This window comes from Acipenser ruthenus, chromosome 4, assembly GCF_902713425.1.
Source record: "Acipenser ruthenus chromosome 4, fAciRut3.2 maternal haplotype, whole genome shotgun sequence".
NCBI lineage: Eukaryota > Metazoa > Chordata > Actinopteri > Acipenseriformes > Acipenseridae > Acipenser > Acipenser ruthenus.
This window is the reverse complement of record NC_081192.1, coordinates 41,608,224-41,635,840: the sequence shown is the minus strand read 5'-3', so window position 1 is coordinate 41,635,840 and position 27,617 is coordinate 41,608,224. Positions and strand designations below refer to the sequence as shown.

Genomic DNA, 27,617 nt, shown 5'->3' with positions numbered 1-27,617 from the left:
CCAGTCTTCTAGTGCAGGCGGAGCGGAGAGGTCGAGTGGGGGTGTAGGGAGAGATGAGGGTCTGGAGGTAGCTGGGTGCAGTCTGGTCAAGGCATCTGTAGGCTAGTACAAGAGTCTTGAACTGGATGCGAGTGGTGATCGGGAGCCAGTGGAGCGAGCGGAGTAGTGGAGTAGCGTGGGCGAAGCGAGGCAGAGAGAACACCAGGCGGGCAGCAGAGTTCTGGATGAGCTGGAGCGGACGGGTGGCGGACGCAGGGAGGCCAGCCAGGAGGGAGTTGCAGTAGTCTAGGCGGGAGAGTACCAGGGCCTGGACCAGGAGCTGGGTAGCATAGTTGGTGAGGAAGGGTCAGTTTCCCTCGGATGTTGCTCAGGAAGAATCGGCAAGTGCGTGCCAGAGTGAAGATGTGCTGGGAATAAGAGAGGCAGGGGTCCAGGGTGACTCCAAGGTTCTTAGCTGAGGAAGAGGGAGAGAGTGTGGTAGATTCCATAGGAACAGAGATAGAGAGATCAGAGGAGGGGGAGGAGGAGGGAAAGAAAAGGAGGTCAGATTTAGAGAGGTTGAGTTTGAGGTGATGCAAGTGCATCCAGGAGGAAATAGCAGACAGACAGGTAGAGATATGGGAGGAGATGGTGGAGTCAGAGGTGGGGAAGGAGAGGAAAATCTGAGCATCATCAGCATAGAAATGATATGAGAAACCATAGGATGCGATGAGGGGGCCCAGGGAGCGGGTGTAGAGAGAGAACAGGAGAGGACCCAAGACTGACCCTTGGGGGACTCCAGTTAAGAGAGGGTGAGGTGTGGAGGTTGCGCCAGGCCAGGTTACCTGGTAAGTGCGGTTGGAGAGGTAGGAGGAGAACCAGGCCAGAGCAGTGCCAGAGATCCCCAGGTCAGCAAGAGATGATAGTAGAATAGAGTGATCAACAGTGTCAAAGGCAGCAGAGAGATCGAGGAGAATTAGGACAGAGGAGAGAGAGGCAGCTCGGGCACTCTTAAGAGAGTTGGTGACAGACAGGAGGGCGGTTTCAGTGGAGTGGGCAGAGCAGAAGCCAGATTGGAGAGGGTCAAGCAGAGAGTACAGAGAGACATAACTGACCTCACCTGATCTGATGTAAGTAAGAGTGGTCTGGTCAAAATGATGCTGACAAGCCAGTAACTAAGCTTTGCATGAAAATGGGTATAGAGACTGTATAGAACAGCAGGCACTTGAAGGTGCATTCAAGAAGCAAACCTGAGTCCTCTCCTGATGACCAACCATCCTATGCCTGTGCTTCTTCCACAGGATTAGGTAATTGATCACTACTTAATTTCTGTTAATAACTAGGTGCTACATTATGTCTAAATGATAATGTTTAAGCATTATTGATTATTGGAATCAATAAAAGGAAATACAAAATTAAATAAAGAACATTAAAGTTACACTGAATTCCATAACTGATTTTAGAAGTACTGGTTTATGATAACTTAGGTACAAAATAAACATGTGACATTTATAATTTTTGAAGCCAAAAGACAAATATTTGATGAAATAATCAATACTTTTACATAGCAAAGGAGTGAAGCGATATGAAAGAATTACCCAATATTACCATTATGTTGTCACTTACAGTAGGACCCTGAGTGCCTTGAGACAAGTGGTCAAAGGCTAAAGACCCCAAGAGGCAACCTTAAAAACAATATGTCATTAGACACCTGACATCTGATCTACACTATCATGTATGTGTATTTCAGAAGTACAAAGACACATGATGTGAGTGAATTTAAAATGCCCGATTAGAAGATAAAGTCCTCTATATAGAAATATGACTGTTGTGCCATCAATAGTTGGTAAAACTGTGGTAAAACATCATCATTCAAGAACCTGTGTAGGAATACAAAAAATGCAATATGAAGGTGGTTCTCTCCAACAAGTATTCAGTAGTTCGGGACAAACACCAATCACAAATATTTATTGAGGAGAATGTGGAGTATGCAAAATTACACAGAAGTATGTTATATATATACACATTCATTTGGCATCAAACCTAACTTGGTGTAAGGGCTCGCTGCCTGGCCGACTGGACGTGTCAGAGACCCCCCATAGACAAAACACATGGAGATGGGGAGGTGATGGGTTACGATGAAATCGAAACGCAAATGAGAGGTAAGTGAAGAGGGTATTTATTGTGCTAACATTCTTAATTAGCTAATGTGTAAATTGAATGATTCCGTTTGGTGACGTGGAGTCTGGTGTCTGACCCTCCCCCCGAACCTTAGTTATAAACTTAATTTAAACAAAAACCAACCATCACTTCAGACATCATCTACTAGAAGCTTACGAAAAATATGAACTATGGTGCAGCAGCTGTCCATAAATTGCTTGCTTCAGCAGAAGCCTGGTAAGCTAGCCAAGAAGAAGCGCTCATTAGTTGTTGGAAAGGGGTTACGTGATCTGACAGTCCCATTTCAGTGTGAACTGCTAAATGACCTGTAGCTGGTGATTGGTAATGGACTCAGCTTAAGTGCTTTAATTTGGACAGAAATCAAGGTTAGGTGGCATTCACTTCCAAACACCCTGGCAAATGCTGTTCAACTTGGAATTCATAATTTCTTCTTACAATGCATCTTTCCTTCAATCCTCAGGGACTTTCCATCTGTCTGGTATAAATACCCTATGGCAGGTGTTCTTAATTTGAAAATAGTGGCATGCATAATGTTTGTACTGTAGGTTAAAATCATATCATGGGGATCCAGAATCTTGTAACATTAATCAGGAGAATTTGGGACTGACAAACTGACTAATGTTTGTATGTTTACCATAATTTGTTGAACCCCCTGTACAAATAAAGATGTTGTACAATCACCGATGATGTAAAATCACTGTAGAACAATCCCTGTGTTTATTTCAATCACCAGTATTGTACTGCACATTATATTATTTATAGGTTGTACACAAGTTGCATTTTCAAGTGCTGCCTTAACGTCCCAGCTGGCAGAAATCACTTGGGCGCTCATGCTAGTTGCTGTCCTGAGTGCTGATCATGCTGCTTGGCTTGCCATTTCAGCTCTGCTGTGCTTATGTCACAGGTGTGATTAATTGTTTTGATGTTGAGTATTGTCATTTTTAACTGCACGATTGAGTTTAACATCTTTTTTTCTTTATATACCCTGTGTGTGACTTCTTTTTTGTGTAAAAAAATAATTTCATATTTGTTTAAATGTGCACCTGATTGATGTAATTGAATAATTAATTGGATAACCTGCAGCAGGTTAAAATTACCTTGTTATGCTTAAAAAGGGACTAAGAGCGGAGAGAGAAGAGAAACGAAGAGCTGAGAGACAGGAAAAAGACACAGAAAAGACAGGGAACTCAGGAATGATATGAAAAGAGATTGATTTATCTTTTTGACTTTGTAGACATCCAGTACGCTGGGGTATGTGGTTGCTTGAGTCTTTTTCAGGCTGAGTTTTTCTGGGTTGTAACTATAAAGACCGACTGAAGCAGGGACGAGCAGAGCCCATTCGCACAAACAAGGAGGCTGACAGCTGGATTCGTGGAGCAGTGATCAACGAGACCACAGAGTGAGGCTGAGCAAGCCGGCAGCTAGGAGACTCAGCTTTTACTATCTAAGAGGGGAGAGGGATTCGTTTACTCCCCTCTTCAAAGTTAAGTGCTGTTTTTTTTTTAATTTTGTTAAGTTTGTTTTTTTTCTTTTTTTATTATTTAATGGTTTATATTTTTTTCTATCACTTAAAGTACACGTTGGTTTTTTTGTGTTTTTTATTATTAGATTGTGTCCTGCTTTCGCCCTGCCCCCTCCTACTTCTGAACATCTGTTGTAGTCGTTGTTTCCTGCACACCCTACTGGTTTGAACTATTTTAACGGATGGACTTTACAGACTGTTGAGCCCTGGAAAGAGACTGCCTATTTGGACTCCCATTTATATATACTGTCTCCTTTTTTTGTTTTTTTCTGTATTTGTCCATTTAATGTATTATGGGATAATGCTGACTGATTGTTTTAACTTTAGTTAAAAACTTGATTTTAACTGTTGGGTATAATAAATGTTTTATAATTGATGGCAACTGGTGGACCTTCTTTTGTGTGGCTGCTCAATTATATTGCTGCTTCCCCGAAATAAAATGAACCTGTTCTTAGTTTAGCTATAGATATAAAGTAAATTAGAGTTAACTCTTCTCTATAACTAAGAGGTTGGCGTAGTTGGCTACTTAATTATAGTTTGTATAGTGCCTGATATCACGGCTCACACTTGCACACTATTATTTATTTCTTAGCAGACACCCTTACCCAGAGCGACTTACAGTTAGAACATAAGAAAGTTTACAAACGAGAGGAGGCCATTTTTGTAACAAGGTGACCAGAACTGAACACAATATTCTAAATGCGGTCTTACTAATGCATTGTAAAGTTTTAACATTACTTCCCTTGATTGAAATTCAACACTTTTTACAATATATCTGAGCATCTTGTTGGCCTTTTTTATAGCTTCCCCACATTGTCTGGAAGAAGACATTTCTGAGTCAACATAAACTTCTAGGTCTTTTTCATAAATTCCTTCTCCAATTTCAGTATCTCCCATATTATATTTATAATGCACATTTGTATTGCCTGTGTGCAGTACCTTACACTTTTCTCTGTTATATGTCATTTGCCATGTGTCTGCCCAGTTCTGAATGCTGTCTAGATCATTTTGAATGACCTTTGCTGCTGCAACAGTGTTTGCACTCCTATTTTTGTGTCGTCTGCAAATTTAACAAGTTCGCTTACTATACCAGAATCTAAATTATTACGCTGCAATTCCTGTGCACTGAATCCAATATCTCTGAGAAGCCAGGTCATGGAGTGCGTGACGAATCCCAGACAACTCACCTCTACTGGATAAACCAGGACTCTCCACACCTGCTGTTCCACCTCAGTGGCTAATTCAGCATATCAGAGTTTTTTTCTCTGGTATGCCTCATCCACAGAATCCTACTATGGCACTGTTAGCTTGAAATAACAGAATAAAAAAGTAATCCCCATAACACTTCTCGGTTTGCCACAATAATCACCATGGTATGTCTAGAGATACCCAAAACCGTAAGGGTTTGTAATGAGCAACTCTTCCGATTGGGAGCCACCCCTTAGATAAAGGCATTATTAAAGCTGGCTCCCTAGATGAGGCAATAATCATACATTTAGTTATGGAAATGTTTGGTTTAAAAAAAATGTTTAAAACCAGTCATAAATAAGATTAATATCATGGTGAAGAGCTATTGTAATTATTACTGGATTTATATAACGTAGTATCATCTGCAAACATAACAAGACATTAACATTAACAATTCATTAATATACAGTACAAGATAAATAGTAGAGTGCTTGAAACAGATCCTCGAGGAACACCAGATATCACTGGCAGCTTAGAGGAAAGCTATTCCTTTCTCAAGTCCCATATGCAGTGCATATCCTCTAATAAAGATGTTGATAATGGTGTACTAGAATCAAACAAAATACCACCTGGATTAAAACAAGAAACATATATATATATATATATTTAAAAAATCAGCTATGTCACCAGGAGAGTCTGCTCAAGGCACTGACCCCGTTCCAGAATAGGCCTCTATCATAGACCAAAACGTCACAGGATTTGAAAAGTTTTGAGGAATACTTTCTAACCAATGAGTTTTAGTTTTTATTTAATAGGCTAGCTAGTTTTTAAGAGTATGAAAAGCTTCTCAACCAAGTGGTTTGGCATGTTTAAACAGCATCATTTTAGTCCTAGTACTTTTTATAAGTTTAGCTAACAACCATGGTTTGGAAATTGCAGTACGGTATATCAATTTTGATGGAATGCAGTGCTTCATAATCTCTAAATAATGATGCCTTAGCTTATCCCAAGAATCCTCAACATTAGAGGAAACCCTGCTAGTTAGCAAGACCCCAATCAACCAATTTATAGACCAAGATGGAATGCTTGCCATAAATATGCTGGAGAAATGGTATTATTAAAAACCCATTCTAATTATTCTGTGATCAGAGGAACCTAATGGAGCTTCAACTAAAATAAATGAACAGAACAGATTCACATTTGAGGTGTAAGCATGGTCAATTAAAGTAGCCCAAATTGTGTTATTACTGGTAGGCCGACTAACAAGCTGGCATAGATTTAAACTTTCTAGGCTATTCTGAAGATCTGTAAAATCAAATTATATAAAGGTAACTTTGAAATCACCAATCAATAGCAACTCACAACCAGTGTACATCAAATGTGAAACCTTAACTAAACTGGAATACAGCAATGGTAATGAGTTTACTGAAGGGGGCATGTAATAGACCCCAAGAAGTAGTCTTCAAACCCAATTTCATTTCAGCACAAAACCAATTTGCTGGGCAGCTCTAATCTGATCTCACCCAACCAAGTGTCACTAATAGCAATAAACATTGGGGACTAGATTAGGATTTAGACATACAGTATTAAGGATTTGAGGGGGACCTGGGTTGGGATGAATGTCCCGACTAAGTAACCCTAAGCTAATAAAAGTAGTATTGGATGAGTGGAAAGTAGGAAGATGGTAGACTACAATTATGAAGCATGTGCATGATGTATTTTTTGTTTAGTAAACCTGTTGTAAAAACTCTTTCTAGTTAATAATTTAAATGCCCTGTAAGGGTCTGCTGGCATCACGTCTTCATTTAAAAATAGACATCACCTACATATTATGTTAAAAACTTATTTCGAGAAAGGTAGATTTGCAAAAAAAGTGTTGAACAGTGCTGAATAGAAAAACAACACCTTAATGACACATGATTTGGGGTTCAGAGAAGCATGACTGATAACCAGGTTTGCTTGTCTAAACCATAGAGATACCATTATTATTATTATTTGTTTATTTAGCAGACGCCTTTATCCAAGGCGACTTACAGAGACTAGGGTGTGTGAACTGTGCATCAGCTGTAGAGTCACTTACAAATACGTCTCACCCGAAAGACGGAGCACAAGGAGGTTAAGTGACTTGCTCAGGGTCACACAATGAGTCAGTGGCTGAGGTGGGATTGAACCGGGGACCTCCTGGTTGCAAGCCCTTTTCCTTAACCACTGGACCACACAGCCTCCTTCAATAGTAAAGATATTGGGCTCTATGTACTAATATTACTTACGTGTTAGTAAATAGTGCAAATTCGTAGCCTCCATCCTTTGTAGAATTTTTGCGTTTACACTACCATAATATCACGCAAGTTTACGAACATCATAAATTACTGCTCATTATACAGGACAGACTGGAATTTGCATCTCATTATAAATAGATTTGCAATGCCAAAAGTCAAGATTTCTAACTTCCTTCTGGCAATATAGTGTACAGAAAGAAGTAGTAGGCAGATATAACAGGATCGAGCTGTGGCTTCTGCAGACCTTGATGCAACTATGGCACCAGCCAAAAAGAAAAGGAAAACAAATCTCCACAAAAATACAAAATTGACCTGTTAGTTAGTGAAATGGAAAAACAAAAATCAAGAAATATTATTTAACACTTCGCAGGGCCAAAAAAACATTAAGAAAAGAAACATGGAAAGAAATGACTAACAAAATTAATTCACTGGGACACTGTAAGTGATAGACACTTGATATAAAAAAAAAAAATGGTACAGCCTTTAGGAGGATTACAGAAAATAAATGACAAACAGGACAAACTGAATGTGATAAATGTAGCGCAGACCCTGGGCACAGCGAAAACAAACCAAAATGTAGATCGAAAAGAAAGGGTCCCCAAAAACTGAAAGCATAAATAAAACTAAGCTTGTTTCTATATATGGATGTTTACCATAGTAAATTTGAATGGAAATTCTCCAGTTTACCATGTTTGTACTCACCTGTACCCTAACCATGCTTGCCTATGCTTTCAGTGATTTAATTTAAGAATATCGTAGAAAACTTTTGTTTGAGTCTATGTATTGTAACGTACTCTGGAATCACAGTGACTAGCAGGCTGAACTGGGTTGAACACCATGTTTATTGGCACTGAAGGCATGAAATGTACCAAAACAATAACAAACAGCTATGTGCTGTCACAACAGTTGCAGGGTTGCTGTTGGCCACAACCACGTCGTAACTAATCTTTTTATTATTCTGTCTATACAGTCCCTCTCTAATCGTCACACCTAACATGGCCGCCCCCAATCCTACAACCAGCACTAAATCCCCCCCCCCCTTCTCCTTGAGTCTCTCTGACCAACCACCAGCAGCAGTCCTGTGTCTCCTCTTATCTCTTCCCATAGAGCCCTGTGAGGACCCATCAATTGGCATCCAGGCTGGTGATTGCCCCTCTGAGCAGGGCTAACGAGGATGTGCACTTCCATAATCTGGCCAAGGGTAAACAAGGACTCTCAGCTCGTATTTTGATGAAGCCCCCCCATGCACGTTACAGTATATTTTAGTTGTGTAAAGGAAAAAAAAGTATAGTACATACAGTAGGCTACGCAAGTAAATGCTTTTCCTCGTATATCAAGGCTAAGTGCGAAACTTCTAAATTATAATGAGATTCATACTAGAAAGTAGTTTGAAACGAACAGTCATAACTAAGCTACCGCAGCAGGGATGAAACTAAGTTACAGGAGTGAAAATGACTTTAATACATCACTGGTATGTCCACGAAGTCACAAAAAGCTATGAAAAATCAAGATATGATAGAAAAATCAATGATACATAGAGCCCAATGTCTGTATGCTGGGAGAGCAACTATCCTTAGTAGAGCTGCAGTACTAAGCACTTACTAGTATCTCTACTGCATGCTTTGTATTAGCCTGTATCGAGGACTAGTGTTAATATTGGTGTATGCTGCAGAAGTCAGAACAGCTTTAACAATTGCCAGACTACCAACAAGTTGGATTTGAGCTAAATCCATTTGAAAATATGATACACACTTGGATATCGGTATAGTTCATGTTACTTGGATTTTCCCATGAATTGGTGTTTCAGTTGGATGTAATATTTACAATTTAAAAAATACAATGTGGAAGAACAGTATATCTCCAGCTATGAGTGATTTAGCAGATGAACAGTATGTAACACATGACAAGGAATATGTAATTTCAAATGCAAAATATTTACCAAATTCCAACTTTACTGTAAATAAATCAATTAGATCAACCCATTTCTGCAAGGTTTCAAACTGACTGTGGCTCTCCTGGAGTAAAGGTTCCGGAGAGTCTTGGATGAAGATACAAAATAATATAAATAAAACTTCATAACAGCAAAACATATTTTCTGTATATTTATTTGTTTATTTAAAATGTATACAATGGGATAACTAGCAATTCACTTTTAGATTCACTCAAAAAGACAAAACATATAACAATATATCTTTATATTATCTTGAGATCCTGAGACACGTTTCACTGATCTGCAGAACTGTTTTAAAATACTTGACTATGTTAGAATAATACGTTTTTATTACATGTATTATGCAAAGACACAAATCCTATTCCTTTGTAAAAAACAAACAAACAAAAAAGAACAATTAACCTCAAAAATGTCTCCCACTGCACTATTTCCTTATGTATACCTGAGAACCTGAATCACATGATAGTGGTGATTTTGCAGAACAGGCAGACACTTCAGAACAGTCAGAAGCTTCCTGAAGTCTTCACTCTTTATGTCATCTGTCAACCTTCAATCTCTTTTCTATGACAGCAAGTGAAAATGATCGATCACAAGGTGAAAGGGAATGTCTAGAAACCATAAACTTCATCAACTTGGGTGGCGTAGCACATAGAAACGAAAAGAGAAATTAGGTTCAGCATTCAGTTCTGCCCACAGTTCTGTGCCAAGGGAGTGAATTTTGTTGATCTATTTAGAGATGCAGCTTGCCACTTCCAGTGATCCTCTGCTGGCAATACTTTCATGCCAGACACACTTTGTTGCTGGTTCTTCAGTACCAGGCTCCTGAATACCCAAATTATAGTTGGACAGCTGCTGTTTATAGCACACTTTACAATGCGTAAGACTGGGGCATTAATTTACAGATTGCAGATCAACACATATCACATGGCAGTCCTGATTAGCTCTAGCCCATTGTACATCGTGTGGCAGCTGTGTGTAGAACTTTTCAGCTTTCCTATGGTGCAATTCACGCTCTACAGAAATTAATACTTTCTGCTTCAGTAGGAGCTGCGAATTGATTGTATAATTTGTCACATTTTCAGCTTGTGTTATTTCTGGGCTGTCCAAAGCAGTTTAGTTGTTCAACTGTTGAAATATGTCCCTGTATAGTTAAAATTGAGTTCAGAAAGTTTTCTTTATACAGCTTATACGTACTGTACACAGCAAGTTCAGATATGGGTTGGGATAAGACAGAATAGTAAACACAATGAATACGGAGAGAAGGCAGAATAGTAAACACAATGAATAGATTGTTGAGGGAAAGGAATAATATGGTCCTTGACACTGTTTCGTTGAGTCTGGATTCCGATACATTTCAAAGAGGAATATAATTTTTGCTGTGGATTGACAAAAACTAGAAACTAGGAATTCATGTTTTTTAATATCAGTGTCATGGTTTACATGCAAAAATAAAAATCTCACATTTTTGGCATGCTATTTGGGTTGTACCTTTCTGGAAATTTGGGTTTACATGTAGTTTTTCTTTTAGGGAGAGAAATTATCCTTCCAAATGTTAAAATACAGGAGGGTATATTTAAATGTGTTAGCGTTCCGATTTGGCCTTGGCCATGCAACTTTCTTAACATGCGTTTACAATAAGTTTTTAGGTTTATTGAAGAACCGCAAATGCAGCCTGCCTCATTTGGCCACCAAAAAAAAAAAATTAAAAAGCAAAAGGAATAAAACGAAAACCCAAACATATCATTACAGATACAAAAAAAACCAAAATAAATACCAACATTCCATAAGAGAACACTTTACACTGTCCATGCATTATTTGCTAAACATTTTTTGACAGTATATATATATATATATTACATACAAACTTAGCTAAAATCCACCACTTTAGGTTAATTGTATATAATAAAAAAATCCAATCAAAATGTCAGTAGAGTACAAATTTAGTGGTAGTAAATCTACAGTAGGCTACCCATCTTTTCCACTATAATTATTATTATTATTATTATTATTATTATTATTATTATTATTATTATTATTATTATTATTTATTTCTTAGCAGACACCCTTATCCTGGGCGACTTACAATCGTAATAATAATAAATACCTGAATCTGAATTCCAAAGGGACAGTGCAAGGCTTGAAAATAGCAAAAGTGTAAAGGATAAAAAAAATATCTTCCTATGCTTATTGGAAACACACGTTAGAGAAACTGGGTAGTTTAAAAATTATCTGGATTTCATAGACTAAAGTAATTTGGAGACAATATGGGTTCAGTATTAGTGAAGCAGCCAGATGGCAGGAAAGCTTTAGTGATCCTAAATTTTATGACAACTTGAAAGGTGCTTCCACTTTATTCTGTGTTTTAAGGGAAATGGCACCTCTTTCTAAACATCCTTTACCACAGTTTAAACTTCAAAGCTCTTCCTCCCTTTTCAGCTTTAGTTTTATTGCCTTGTGAGTGAGGCCCCACGTGACCAGTAATATTATTGGTTGATAGGAGGCTTGTAAAACTTGCATCAGTATATAATTGTCTTTTCTGATAGGTTAAGAGAAAGGGGTGATGTCATAAGGTTAAGTCTATATTAAATCAAACGTTGTCTTGTATCTTTGGACTCTCTTCAACCTGTGCTTGGGGGAGGGGAGTCCCCAGCACCATTGCTATGTTAATAAAAAATATCCTTGTTGAAGCTGTAACTAAATTTTGGAATCACAGTAATTTTCTACACACAAAAATGCACAGAGGAAAAAAGAACATTAACTAACATTTATAATATATTAATTTCAACAATGCTTTTCAAAGAGCTTTATTATTATTATTATTATTATTATTATTATTATTATGCATAGGGCTCCATATTTTAAATTGGTTTTACTCTGTAGTAGCTTCTGTATTTTCTTTTGGTATTTTAAAGAACTATCATTTTAGGTGTGTATGAGCGTGGTTTTATTGATCCTATTATATTCCTTATCAATGATTATCGATAAAGTCTAATCAAGAATCAAATGGCTCTTGAATAAAACGTATAAAGGTTCCATGTATAAAGGGATGTAATGCATCCACTAGCATAACAATTAGAATAACCAGCCTTGCTACCTGTATACTGTGAGTTCACATGAGCATAACCCTCCGCGATGTGCGGCGAGGGGCTTGAAGGTCTTCTTAGGAGCATGTCTCCCTGAGCAGCTCACAGACACCCCATATTTATGCAGACCAGTTTTGCATTTAAAAAAATTTCAAGGTTGAGAAGTCAAACAATTCTATTAGCATTCTTAAGCCATCATGAGATCACTTGTGCACTTTCCACTATTAAAGTTGAGACCACCAAACTCAGCTATGAAACACTAGAGAATTGGCCACTGCACCTCCTAAAGCTATGTGACTGTGTTAGGTGTTGACAAGCATCTGGGGTGGTTTGAAGCTGTCAGGTCCCCCGAGTGAGCTCATCTCTCAGATAGTGTGCAGAAGTCACCACAGGCCCACTCAACATTGTGCAGCATTAATGGGAGCAGTGTACTTATGACAGCAGAGTACAGTACTTGTGTCATATATTGTGACAGTGACTTGTAATTATGCATAGTAGAGGTGGTGTGTGTTGGTTTCCTTAAACTCTGCCTCTCTATTTTATTGGGGATAAATATTAAGGAGATAAACATACATATTCAAAACAGGCACCATCAGTCAAGGCAGACAAAATGCTTTTATATTTTCAAGTTTCAAGTTTTCAGAACACACTCTTCGCATGCATTGTAGGCAATTATCTTTAACAACCATTTTTAATGTGTTTCTTTTCAGGTCCATTTTTTAAACTATGTCAACAACTCAAAGTGTGAATTTGGTAAATAAATAATCCACAGATTCATAATTCATTTTTATGTTCATTTATAGGCTCCAAAAATGTATCTTGTTATTTCTTGATTGGTTTCTCTGCTGTTCTGGAATCTGTAGTAAAAATATAATCTAACCTGATACCTACTGTACACAATGTTTCATTTTCAAAGTTTAACAGATTCAAATGTTTGACCTTGTTTCCAACCCTGCAGAAACCAGCTGGATCTCAGCAGTTGAAAATAATTTGCAGCACAGGCAAACAACCTTTGAATTAATAAGCAATCTTCTGCCAGTTGTGTTGGTGTTATTATGCATTCTTTTATAATTACTCAGCATACATTGTAGAATTATCTTCTGCTCATGACTGAACACTTTCACCATTTTCTATCAACAACCAAGTTGCTTTTGTAATCACAGAAAACTGTTGTTCAGGTTGGTGACTAACATCACTTGAATAGATGGATGTAATTCTTTGCTGTCATTTATACTAATGTCAACACTTGTAAACTTGTATTATAAATATGATTTTTATTTAACAAAAACAAAGCATCCCTTGTGACATCATCTAAAGGGAACACCTGATTGAATTGTTTAAAAACCTAAAGTAACATGTGATATGTGAAAATCACCTGCTAACTGTTTAGAGTGTGAAAAATATCTTATACAAACAATACCATGTCCAAGCATAACATAGGGGGCACAGGTGCCAACAGTGGCTCAGAAAAAGTGCAGTTCAACTTTTTAAGATGATTGGCTTTTGAAAATTGTGAAAACCAAAACAACCACATTTGTCTGTATTCAGTCAGCACCGGTAGTTCAAAAACCCATGTTGATGCAGTTAAAACTCTACATAACTGGAGAGCCTTGGAATTCAGCATTTACTAGCTGAATATACTGAAACTGAACAAATCCAGTCAGAATAAAAAATTCTTATTGACATTGTGCTCCTTGTTATAAAAATGAATGAATCCATGTTATCCGTGCAGCACCTTCCTACCAGCTGGAGAAGCTAGAACTGCACATTTGAATTTGTACAGTCTAATAATGCTGTAGTCCAAAGCGAGATGATTTCAGCGGTACACAATTCCTGTTCATACGCTGATAGTTGTCGAGAGCACTGAAATTGCAAATTTCGAACTCCGAACAATTTCAGCTTCAAGATTGTTTGCTGGCATTATCCAGTTAGTGCTCGGCATATTACAGATGCTATCAAAAAATTCTACATGGATCACAATCTGGATATACAGCAAATGGTGAAGTTCACTTTAGATGGCACCAATGTCATACTAGGTAAGCATAACGGTGTAGGTGCACTGCTTAGAGAATGTGTGCTGTACTTACTGCAACAACACTGTGTTGCTTATAGAGAAGGTATGGAAATCGAGGATGCCTGGGAACATGTACCAGTGATGAAACACTAGTATGAACTGTATATACAAAATATTTAGCAGCTCAATATGAAAACTCAGTCTGAGGAGTTGGACAGCATATCGGAAGTTGATGCAATATCAGGCCTTTGCATGAAGTGCGCTGGTTATCACGTCACTTTGCTGTAAATGCCCTTCTGAGAAATGACGATGTTCTAGTAGACTACTGTGCTGTGGAAGTCAATGAGAATAATGATCCTGTAGCAAAGTATTGTCTCAAAAAGCTTACAGATCCGTAGTATCGTATTACACTGACTGTGCGAGATGACGTTTTGGAGGAATTGTCTGAACTGTGCCACATTTTTCAGAGAAGTAGTCTCACTACCATTGGCTATGTTTCCATTGAAATGTCGAAGAAAATAAATGTTTATGCACATCTAAAATTTGACAAACGCTTTGTGCATTAACAACAAAAAATGGGTTTCCATTCAAACCCATTTCACACGTATAAACTGGTCAATGTGATGATGTCATGGGTAGGGCTAAGGTTATGCACAATAAAAAAATAAATATGCTAGAAAATAAAGCTTTAGGTTAGGTAGTTAACGCATTGGAGCCCCATACCGAATCCAACCAAATCTAGCGTGTCCTAATTCTAAGGAAAATCAATGGCCAACTTCTATCCAGGGACTGGAAGGTGGTACTCCACCGTGACTGGTTGGCTCCATACCAGGACCGAGATCCACCATCACCCAGGATATCCACACCACCAGCCAGGGACACCCCAGCGGCTTGGGGGAGGGGTCCGGGACACTGAAGAACAATCACGGCTCCCACCCCAAAAAAACAGAGCTGTGCAGCAGGACCAAACCGTTCCACATGATGCAAGTGCGCAAAACCAAACAAGAAGGAAGCCTCCAGTGTAAAGACCACAGCTGCAGAAACAAGAAAGCCAGTATCCAGGCTTCTAAAAAGCAATTGACCGCATTTAGAGACAGCCTTTAAGCAACACAATCCATCCCGGAAAACACAACAAGTGGACCTGGGGGAACTTCACAGCACTCATAACACCATAACGCTGCATGCTGCAGCAAGCATGCCCGGAGAGTGTTGGAGATCAAGTTCCCTGAGATCAAACAATCAAAACAGTGAAAAGTTTATATGTGTAAACATTTCAGTAAACCATGAAATAGATATTACAAAGACAACTATAAAGTAAGTGAGAACAAAATATGATATTTGCATTTGTAGTGGCAGGGGATTTGCTAACTCAAACAAGTTCCTCTCACTGGAATGCTTTATAAGTACATTTTGCATGTGTGACTTGGTAGCGTTTAAGGTTGGATGGTTTAGTGAAATAACCTGCAATTTTAAAACAGATTTTGGCATATATGGCATATTTGTAGAGACTAGCATGCTGAATGATTCTAGATATAGTGACAAGCTCAATTTGTCTTCTAAAATTTGTACCAATATTTATATAGTGACTTTTTTTAATGTATTTTTTTTTTCCTGCAGGGCAAGACCCCACTTTAATGTAAATTGAGTGTGTTGGGACAACAGTAACATTGTCAATAATACTACATTTATTAACCTGCTCATCTTGTAAATAAAAATAATAATAAAAAGAAACTGCTTTAAATGAAGGTTTCTACTGCCTTTTGTATTTCTTTGGTTGAAATTCTGAGAATGAGTTCTGTCCTTGCAGGTCTGTGTACTACATGTCTTAAAAAGCAGTGCAAATGTCTGGTTATAACACAAACATGCTAACTTGAGAGGTATTACTATGTTGGACATCTTGGAGAACAGCATGTACTGTCAAAAGGAATGTTAAACCTTTGACAGTTTATATCATCAGACAGTGAGTAGGTGCTCAGACTGTGCACAGCATCTTGTTGACCGATGTATCAAGTGGGCAAGAGGCCTGCTATAGGCAACATCTTGCTTGTCTAGCTATACTATCAACATGTGTGCCACAGAGTGATGGTGTTGGTGTTTGGTTAGTTTCAGTGGAAATCTGTTGTAATGCTTGGTGATCACAATCACAAATAACACTCTTTCAATCGCTGTCATGGGGAAATAGCATAGAGTTAGGGTCTGAAATATATAAGAAAGTCAAATATGTACTGTAATGCAAACATAAGTCCTATTAAATAATGCACAGGTCCCCATGAGGAAAAAATATGTATGTTTGCTTAACTCATTTGACCAACAGAATGATAACACAAGTTGGCAAGGCAACTGTGAGTGTTATGATGATGCAGAAAAAAGTAAAATTGACAGTCGTACAATCAGAAGAGACAAATGGATCAAAGAGAGCAATCTAAGAGGTAAAAATAAAGCTATGACACGAAGATAGCGTGAAAAGGCCTGTGGAATCAGTATGTTCTGAAAGTCAGTGCTGGGTCACAGCAGAATTACAGATAACAACAGGAAAAATGAACAAGCTTGGGAAAAAGTATTGGATTCACTAAGAGAATACCAAGTTTTTTTTACTTGTTTTGCTGAAGGATATGCTTGTTCTGTAGAACAGCATAATAGAGAAGACCAATCCAGAATAAGTTTGTTCTGCAAGCACATCAAAATAATCCAGCCTTCAACGGAGAAGTGATTTACACTTAAGTCTTTTTTTTTTTTTTTAAATTTAGTCGTCACCAATTATTTTACCCCTGTTTTCACCCCAATTTAGCATGCCCAATTATTATCTGTATCCTCGGCTCACCGCTCGCAACCCCCCCTGCCGACTCGGGAAACAGAGGCTGGAACACACGTCCTCCGAAACGTGCTCCTGCCAAGCCGTCATTTTTCGCACTGCAGATCCACAGCAATGCCACCAGACCTATAGTGCCGGAGGACAACACAGATCTGGCGGCTCCACTGCAGAACCACATGCGCCCTAGCGGCCACAGGGGTCGCTGATGCGACATAGCCTGGATTCGAACCTGCGATCTCCAGGCTATAGGGCACATCCTGCACTCCGCGTGAAGCGCCTTTACTGGATGCACCACTCGGGAGTGTACAGTAATTTATGGGAAATTTAAAATACTGTACTAGGATACTCGGAAGGAAAAGATTGATAATTTATCCTGGCTGGATTGCTTTTTCTAGTTACAGTTACAGTACATGCACATTACTTGTATCATAATTACACTGTACAAAAACAATGCATTTTACTAAAATATAATAGTAATATTGAGTATATAGTAGTTCATTTAAAATTGGGTAATAGGTCATTTAAAGTTGCAGTGTGCCACAATAATATTAAATATTTGGAGTATGGTAGTTTATTTTAAACAATGGTATGGTAGTTTCTTTAATAAAATGGGAATATATTGAGTACACATCTTTTAAAAAGTAAATACCAAATTATTGTAATTTCATGGTGGTGGTGACTGAACTTGAAAGAATTAGAAGCTTTATTCCAATTATTCCACAAGCATCTCACAGCTATTCCTACACCTTCACATCACACACTGCCCTGTTGGCTGCCCATGGTTGTCCTACGTTGGACGACATTATGCCAGGCATTTCACGTATACATATGTGTATACGTATGTGTATTTCTCATAAGGTGGAGCGTATGATATTTTTTTGTTCTTGATTGTAATGACTTTAGTTCCACTACACAGTGGTAGGAGGCTGTTGGGTCTAGTGGTTAAGAAAAGGGCTTGTAACAAGGAGCCCCCTGATTCATATCCTGGCTCACTCACTGTCTCACTGTGTGACCCTGAGCAAGTCACTTAATCTCCTTGTGCTCTGTCTTTCAGGTGAAACGTTGTTGTAAGTGACTCTACAGCTGATGCATAGCTCACACCTAGTCTCTGTAAGTCACCTTGGATAATAATAATAATACTACCAAAACAGTATTGCACAAGTTAGTTAAGCTAATGTTCATTTTCTCCAGCAGGTGGAGCTATATGACTGAAAAGTGTAGTTGGAGTTAAAGTGTCATGGTTTAAACTGGTCATGCATTCTTTTTCAATTCTACACTATTTTACCTTACCTAAAACCTTTTCATGTTGTGTTTTGTCATTCTCTTGTTTTCCCATTTCGGAGAGACCTGGCTTCTTGTTGGGTTACCTAGGTGAATTCTTCATACATGTTCAATTTACATCTTTGAAATAAAATTCCAGCCATAAAAATGAAACTTGAAATAACACCAACTTGTTTTCAAAAGACTGCAGGAATCAAGATTTACCGGGACAATAGAAGTAAATCATTCAAATTCAGTGGAGGAGAATGATTTTAAAAAAAAAATCAATGTCTCTTGAAAATAATTTATTAAGAGTGCAGTCATGAATAAAAGGATAAATATAAATTAAAATATTAAAGATAATGTCTACACATACGCTAGTCAGAGCAACAGTTATCATAATATTGTAGCCTACACATTTAAAAAAAAAGAATAGTGAAATGCTGTTCTGTTTTTTTTCTTGCTGCCACAACATACAGAAAGATACTTTTAGAGATGTTTTTAGAGTTGGTTAGGAAAATGTTACATGACGACAACCAAACACTGGTTGTGACCTCAGCTCAAGCTTTGGGATTGGAGTTGCCTAAAGCAGTTCAGAATTTTGAAACAGTAATAAAGGTTATTTGAAGTGATCTGGCAAGGACAGCAAAGACCAATACCTCTTACAGGTATTGTTATAACTTATATGGACATGATATTGGCTCTTTAAAGTAATTGTAGCTAGCAAAATATTTCTCTGCTATGTACATTCATTCACGTTTGCAAGACATGCTTTTAGACTGTCTTGTACTTCCTGGGTCATTTTACCCCATTCACTGGCTTCTTTCTGTAATAATCAGTCAGCTGATTCCCCTATTGACTGCCATGTTTTTAGCATATTTTGACTCAGAAGACATAGGAATTCAGGTTAATCACTTTTTGCATCTACTGTATCTCTTTATTTAAGCAACATTTTTTTTTTTTTATTTACACTATAATCAATACAGATATTGAATTGTGGTGTTAACAGGGAATTAAAAAAAAAAAAAAAACATATCAACAAAACACAGGCTGTGGCAGCATTCCCCCATGCCAAATGACCAGCCAATTTGTGCTGGTGACTAAACACAAAAATCACAAACACTCCTCACTCTGCTCCAATAACCACCTAATGGCAGGTCTACACAACTCGCTGACTGACCACATGAGCCCTCCCAAAACCACCAAGACCAGCATTCCTCTCTCCCCCCAGAACCAGATTTAATTGTTTGGAAAAATGTGTCCTTTAGGTATAGCGGATATATAGACATGAAAACAGCAACACAATATTTTAATGCTTTTTTTTTTTTTTTTTTTTTGGCTGAGGATACTGGCAAGGGATACGGGCTGTCAGCTAAAATCAACCTGTAAAACAATGTGTTATTGTGCAAAGTAATATATCATCATAAAACAGCTTTTATATTTGTAACTGAATTATTTATTACAATGAAATCTATAAAGCAAATTGGATCGAAGTTCTAATTTTTATTTGTTTTATAGTAGACAAATTAATGACTACAGGTTGCAGAATCTTGGGTTGACAAATGTACATTTTTCAGTTTTGGGAACATTCCAAATTCTAATTAAGCAATAGAGGCCGTCGATTAAGTCTCCACCGTGTGTGAGCTGACCGCAACTGAAGTTACGCGTTTCAAGCCAAAGAGCCTTCATCGAGAGGGCACTGCGGCTATTAGAAAACATTTGTTCTTCTTAATTTTTTTTAAAACAGCATATTAAAACCTAGATTTACCATGAACTTGTAATGATTTGTTGGATTCCCTTTCTGCTGAGAAGTTTTACGAAATAGGCTGTAATTGGCCCATCTTGCTCGTTTGGTTGTTAGAAGCTTATTGATCCCAGACTCTCATCAAGCAGCTTCTTTAAGGATCCCAGGGTGTCAGCTTCAACAACATTACTGGAGAGTTGGTTCCAGACCCTCATAATTCTCTGTGTAAAAAAGTGCCTCCTATTTTCTGTTCTGAATGCCCCTTTATTTAATCTCTATTTGTGACCCTTGGTCCTTGTTTCTTTTTTCAGGTCGAAAAAGTCACTTGGGTCGACATTGTCAATACCTTTTAGAGTTCTGAATACTTGAATCAGATCACCGCATATTCTTCTTTGTTCAAGACTGAATAGATTCAATTCGTTTAGCCTGTCTGCATACGACATGCCTTTTAAACCTGGAATAATTCTGGTCGCTCTTCTTTGCACTCTTTCTAGAGCAGCAATATCCTTTTTGTAGTGAGTTGACCAGAACTGAACACAATATTCTAGATGAGGTCTTACTAATCCATTGCAAAGTTTTAACATTACTTCCCTTGATTTAAATTCAACACTTTTCACTATTTATCCGAGCATCTTGTTGGCCATTTTTATAGCTTCCCCACATTGTCTAGATGAAGACATTTCTGAGTCCACATAAACTCTTTTTCATAGATTCCTTCTTCAATTTCAGTACTCCCATATGATATTTATAATGCACATTTTTGCTGCCTGCATGCAGTACCATACACTTTTCTCTATTAAATGTCATTTGCCATGTGTCTGCCCAGTTCTGAATGCTGTCTAGATAATTTTGAATGACCTTTACTGCTGCAACGGTGTTTGCCACTCCTCCTATTTTTGTGTCATCTGCAAATGTGTTTGCTTACTATACCAGGATCTATGTCATTAATGCAGATTAGGAACAGCAGAGGACCTAATACTGATCCCTGTGGTACACCACTGGTTACCTCTCTCCATTTTGAGGTTTCTCCTCTAATCAGTACTTTCTGTTTTCTAGATGTTAACCACTCCCTAATCCATGTGCATGCATTTCCTTGAATCCCTACTGCATTCAATTTGAGAATTAATCTTTTATGCTGGACTTTGTCAAAAGCTTTGTGGAAATCTAAATAAACCATGTCATATGCTGAGCAAGTATCCATTGTCAATGTTGCATCCTCAAAAAAATCAAGCAGGTTAGTTGGACCAATTTTTCTTTGTTTAGTATTTGCTGTCCAGTAGATGTGAACTGAACTTTCATTACGGCAAGTAAAAAAAGAAAAATTCAGCACTTGCACGGTTTGATTTTAAGTTTTATTCACAGTGATGCTGTGACGTTCGATCAGGAATATACTGTCTGATAGAAGCCTGCTAGAGCTAGAAACTGATTGCCTGATAGTACTGAATCACTTTCTAATGACCATTAGTACACAAACTACCAGTTTCTGCCTTGTGAATTTGGCATTTAAAATAAAAGATACATTCCAACAGCTAAACAAAATACTTTTTAAATTGATACTCTACGTGCATCCCTAAGCATTAAGACACAATAGGTGGTGCGAATAACATGAGAATCACACGCCTAAAGGTATTATATGGCATGCTGCATTATACTAAAACAATAAATACAACTGTGAGCAGAGAGATTTATAAATGTAGCGTAACTATCTGTAGCCTTTACTGTTCTATCGAGATATAAATGCTAGTTACTGTCCCACTGTAGCTGTTGTACATTGATAGATTCCTAGTACTAGCTTTGAAATGTAGAGGTGTGTAATGAATACAAAGGGGTATTCGTAACAAGTATGGTCATTTTTCCGAGTATGAGTAATACACAACTAATTTTGCTATTACTTATTATTCTGAGAAAGACATATACCATATATATGTTAAAACATGCATTGAAGGTACATGCAGTCATCTGGCTGGGCATTAATTGTGTACACTGCACCACTCACGTCTTGTCACAGTGTCATAGAATGCACTTCTGAAACTGGTGTAATTATCAGGGGTTGGCACCATGTCGAGTGGTGACGGACATTTAAAAAAAAAAAAAAAAAACATCTTGGCCACAGACAAACAAAATGGAAGTTATATATAATTGCGTGTGTGTGTGTGCGTTAGACATATTCACTGCCACGGACACTGATAACTATATTAAATAATTAATAACCATAACAGATATTGATATGACCCATGTACTTGGCAAACCCCATATGTAAAAGAGCTGTCTCTGAAACCAAAAGAAAAGTTACTGACAATTACAATGAAAATGATGTTCGATGGGTCCCGCTCTGCATGTTGATAAGGGTTTGTCGTGGCCTCTTTTGTTTTAGATATTTTTTGTAAGTTTTCAATATCGGAGTAAACAGTTGTTCCAGTTTCTTCCCAAAAAGCTCATTAAAAACATCAGTATTAAGGCAGATGGCTTTTCTATTTTTTATTTCTTCCTGTTCTTCCAGCTAGGGCCTGAGGCTGTTTTTTTTTTCTTCTTTTCAGATTACTTGTTTCTGCCACCTGAATCCCTACTGTCTGCAAGCTCAGAAATCTTGTAGAAGCCCTTTGGTTCAAGCTTGAAAATAAAGGGTATGGGGGGGGGGGGAGGATAACATTGGAAAACAATGTCTAAGCTTCAAAGGCTGTGACTAACCTAAAGTGTATGTTACTTATATTTTTGTGTTGTAAATTATCGGACTCTTTAAAACTGTTTATACAGCTACAATAAAATCTCCAATAAAAGTTACATGATCTCAGATTTTCAAAACAGTTTTAATTCCATCAAAATGTATATAAATATATGTTTTGGATTGTAATTTACTAAAAATGAAATTCTGAATACAACAATGTGTAACTTACGTTATGTATTACACATATGACCTGGTATTTGCATATTGTGTTATTTAAATATGATTAAATATGATCTTATACTTGTTTGAGTAAATCAAAAAGTCATTCTGAACAGAACAGTCTTATTATACTAAAACAGCCCTTCAACTGAAAACCATTTAGGGTGCGTAAACTAAACATAGTGGTGTAACATGTACATTTTCAATAGATATTCTAAATCAATAAACTGAGTAACAGTCCTAAGATGCCTTTCTTTGTTTAGTCATTCAAGAAAAGCCCTTTAATTAGAAATTATCTGCTGAATTGTGAACTTCATGTAACAAGTGTGAAAATCAGGTCTTTTTTTTTTTTTTTAATCAAATGCAGTAGTGTCCGGCTAAGAGAACACCCCTCGGCAAGCAAGCAAAGTGTTCTCTAAGGCGGTGTTAGCCACCAGACACAATATGAATCAATCAATAAATAAATATGCATTACTTGCCATGACGCACATGCATGAACATATGAAATGAACTGAATAACTGTGTATGTTAATAAACTATAATAATAAAGTAACGGACAAACTAACGTTAATAAACTAACTGCAGCAATATACAAGACATGCACATTATTTAACAGAATGGTGAAACAACTAAACAGAACGGAAAACACCAAATTGTATTGGCGACTCGTGTCTGAGTCAAGTTTTTTTCAAGAGCTTGAACAATTTCCAGCTTGTGTAGCAAGAGAAACAGTGACGCATTTCACCGTTTTGTTTACATGCCATTTTGTAGCAATGAGGTGCACTTGTGGACATCAGAATACAAAACGAGGCAATGATATGACGGCGGTTCTGGAAAGATTTGTTAAACCAATCAGTGTGCCTCAAGACACTCTCACGATGGCAAGTTGCTTTTGAAAAGACTGAATACACCATTTTAATTTAAGTTTGATGATGATGAGTTATCAGGTTACAAAACAGTACTGTATCAGTTGTGATCGAATTGCTATCAGTCCCAAAAAGGTGTTCTTTTAAGTGAAGTTCCGGTTCCTTTAGCCGGTGCATTTATAATGGGAAAAATCAGTTTCACCACAAGGGTGTTCCCTTAGGCAAAGTGCTCTCTAAGGAGGTGTTCCTGTACACGGAGACTACTGTACCTGTAAACTGTATATGGGGTAGAATAAATTCAATGCTAAGGTGGGTGTGCAAATATTTAATTACATCTTTACAACAGGTTTGAGTTGTGGAAATACAGTATCTCTATTGCCTGTGTGATCCCAGTCTGTTTTCATTACACATCACTTTTTTATACTACAGTACTTACTACTGTGTTTTTAATCAGATAGTAAGCACACAATGATGAACAGGTTCCATATTATGGTGTTACAGCGGGATGAGGGAGGGGGGGGGGGGGGGGGGGGTCATGTCGGAAATAGCAAATAAAGGTCACCAAAATACAAAAGCAATTAGCCTTTTTTTTTTTATTTTACACTGCATTGAAAATTTACATTATTGATGTCATACATTTTACAAATTCTTTTTCCATAAAAATATATTTCTTTACAAAATAATCTTTTTTTTAGTTTTTTGTTTTTATCCATTAACATAAGAGGAGTACCCAGCTGTACTGCAAATAGTTTTCTAATCCAATTGAACGTGTTCATTCCAAGACATTATGGGTGATTTGTAATTATTGCAGTCATTTATATAAAGAACAGCTAGGGGTAAAATATATAAGACACCAGAAACACAAACATCATCCTTGTTAAGTGAAAGCAATTTTATAAGAAAACTGTATAAATATGCAAACCATAAATGTTGTGAAGCTGAATACATTAATCATTAATCATAAAACAATGAATAGTGAGCAGCAACCCTGGGTTTTGTGATTTTTGGTAGGCACTGTGTAAAATGGTACTCATATTCATAACAATTCCTTTCACCCAGCTGAGAATAATATATGAATTCTCCGCATAGACATTGACAGTATAAATAATGTAATTATTTGTAAATTTAAAGTCTAGTAAGGCGGACATTAAGAATGATATCACTAAATGCATTGCTTAACAATGGAGTAATGGTACCTGCAGCATGTAATGTCACCTGGACTGTCAGTTCACAATAACAATGTTTAAACAAACAACTTTCTAATTAAATAATTGCAACACGGTCTGCTCTGTCTGTTTTAACAAGGCACTGTGATCATTTATTCACATCAGCGCATTACTTTCTTAAACGATAACTAAACAAAACATCCATACATTTATCTTAAATTATACTATAAATGAAATAATTGTGTATGCTTTTAACATTCTGATGTTAAACCCTGTCACATATAACACTGATTGTGAAAACCACCCCTACCAGCCAGATGCCAATGCTATTGTAATAAAAAATAGTTGAGATTCTTAATGGTGCATCTCCTGATAGTCCAGGGACAGATTAACTACAGATCCTGATTAAAACAGAATTTTTTTTTTTTTTTTGGTGAAAAATAACTACACCTTGTCATAGCCTTTACGCAGAATACATACACTACCTTTTATTATAAATAAGGTCATGTGAAAGCATGTATCTAAAAGTAGGGAAATATAATTATGGTAATAATAAAATGCTCATTACAAATATTCAAAATGGGGTAGTGTTCAACAAATCTTAATTTAAAACAGTAATGCAAAGATTATTAGGCATAGAAATATACTAAGCCAACATTTGCAACCAATAAACATACTGTATAAGATTGTTTATCAGTTCTGTACTATAAAATTGTTAGTAGAATGTGCAAGATATGCCATGCATAAAATGTGATGAAATACAAAACAAAATTTTTTGTTTGTTATGATGAACGTATTTGGTGTGAAAAATAAACATGAAAGAATTTATAACAATTAAAAAAAATTCAAATAGGAAAATAAGGAAGCTTAATGTTACATAATTTTGTGCATCTATTTTCAAATCTAAGCGAACATCTTTAGTTTATAACTCTGTTTATAGCCTTTTTACCCCAAACCAGCCCAAGTGGTATTATATAGCACAAAAATACAGGTGGTGAATGCTCCTCAAATATATGCAGGTAGATTTTAAAGATCAATTTTCCCTTTAAAAAAGACAAAATAAACTGTGAACAAGCACTCTTAGAGTGCAGATATAAATCTGTAGAACTCTCCATAGTGACCATGAAGATCATTTTTAAACCAGTCTTCTAAAACACCTTTGTTTGATTCATTTTCTGGATGCACATGACCAATTGGTTCCTGAAAAGTGTGCTTTAAATAGATCAGTGGACGTGCACCATTTTGAGGTGGAGTACCCGGTAATGCAAGCATCCAACAAATATTTGATATATTGTCCTTTTAGCCAACTTCATTAAACCATTGTGCAGACTGTGTTAAGGTTAGGATCAAATCGAACAGCTTTCCCTTCTACAGATTTTGCACTTGTGTCGTACATCGGATTTTCAAAGGCTGCTTGACCATTGTTGTTCTCGTGTACTGAACACCCAGTGTACTCTGTTTTAGGCGTAGTCCTGTGATAATAAAAGAAAAAAGTATGTTAATACAGGAGCAAACATTCTGACTATTTTAACTAGGCATATTGTACAACACTACAATTTAAAAAGAGTCCTGGTTAGGGGGCTACAGTAAGTTCCCAACACACCTCTAAAAATATTTTATCAAAAAACGGGCAAATAGAATGGCTAGGCACGCCCAGAAGCTTGAGTAATGTATATATTCATGTATTCTATTATGCAGATATGCCAAAAGGATGTGTAACCTTTACGGTTGGCTCAACATGGCTTGGTGCTTGAGTATTCCCGTAGGTTCTGGTAAAATGTTATTTTAAACTAAAACTGACACAGGCCTGCTACTATACACTTGTACTACTTTTGACACCAGAATTAGTTCCACATCATTTACTACAGGGCATATTGGAGCAGTAGGCTCAATAAACCGTGCCCATAGAATATACTTTATTGGCTTATATACTGTATGCAGCTACGTTGTGATGTCTTACCAACATCAACAGTACTTGTACTAGATTGTACTGAAGTAAATATTGGACATCATATTTAAAAATGTACAATTACATACTGTATAGTATGCCTATTATGTAAATTAAAAAAAGAAACATTTCCAACAGACGCAACAAACAAATCTAGAATAAATTATTATAGTTCTCCTCTACAGTTCTACAGCAAATATTGTTTACATATTTAAGCGCCTCAATCTTTTCATTGATTAAAATGTAGGTTGCAATTTTTATAATAAATTACACATCCGTGTGTATGAGTTATAAATAAACATTGGAGGAGATATTTTCCTTTCACTCTGACACAAAAGAACAAACAATTATTTTCCATTTGATTTTAACTTTGATTTTAGCTTTTGAAAAATTACTATAAGTAACATTTCTATAGTAATAAACTGTTATACTAGTGTTATATATAAAAGAAAAAAAAAAACATACCTCTGTTTGTATAGATAAAATCCGAATCCTGCAAATATCAGGGCGAAAAAAGGCACAAGGATTGCTATAGCCACAGAGCTACTATTTGTACCATGGGGCTGATTTGAAGAATTATTACTCTCTGACAAGTTGAGACCTTGAAGAAATAAAATATATAAGATTACTAAATTAATTGCTGTGATTCAATATTAAATCAAGACAATTAAGCAGATCATATAACAATACTCTATTTATAAAGCTACTTCCTTAAAAAAAATCATGAAGACCAAGCACAA

At 36.9% G+C, this 27,617-nt stretch overlaps 1 protein-coding gene across 2 annotated transcripts in view; it reads right to left on the bottom strand.

Annotated features, from left to right (window-relative positions):
- Positions 1-24,350: 24,350 nt before the first annotated feature.
- Positions 24,351-27,617, bottom strand: part of LOC117400350 (CUB and sushi domain-containing protein 3) — a 524,933-nt gene continuing 521,666 nt past the window's right edge. For both annotated transcript variants that reach the window (XM_059022384.1, XM_034000180.3), the window contains exons 69-70: positions 27,343-27,478; positions 24,351-26,401 (exon numbers count right to left, since the gene is read on the bottom strand). In XM_059022384.1, coding sequence (XP_058878367.1) covers positions 26,242-26,401; positions 27,343-27,478 — 296 coding nt within the window. In that variant the 3' untranslated portion in view covers positions 24,351-26,241. The remainder of the gene's footprint in view (positions 26,402-27,342; positions 27,479-27,617) is intronic.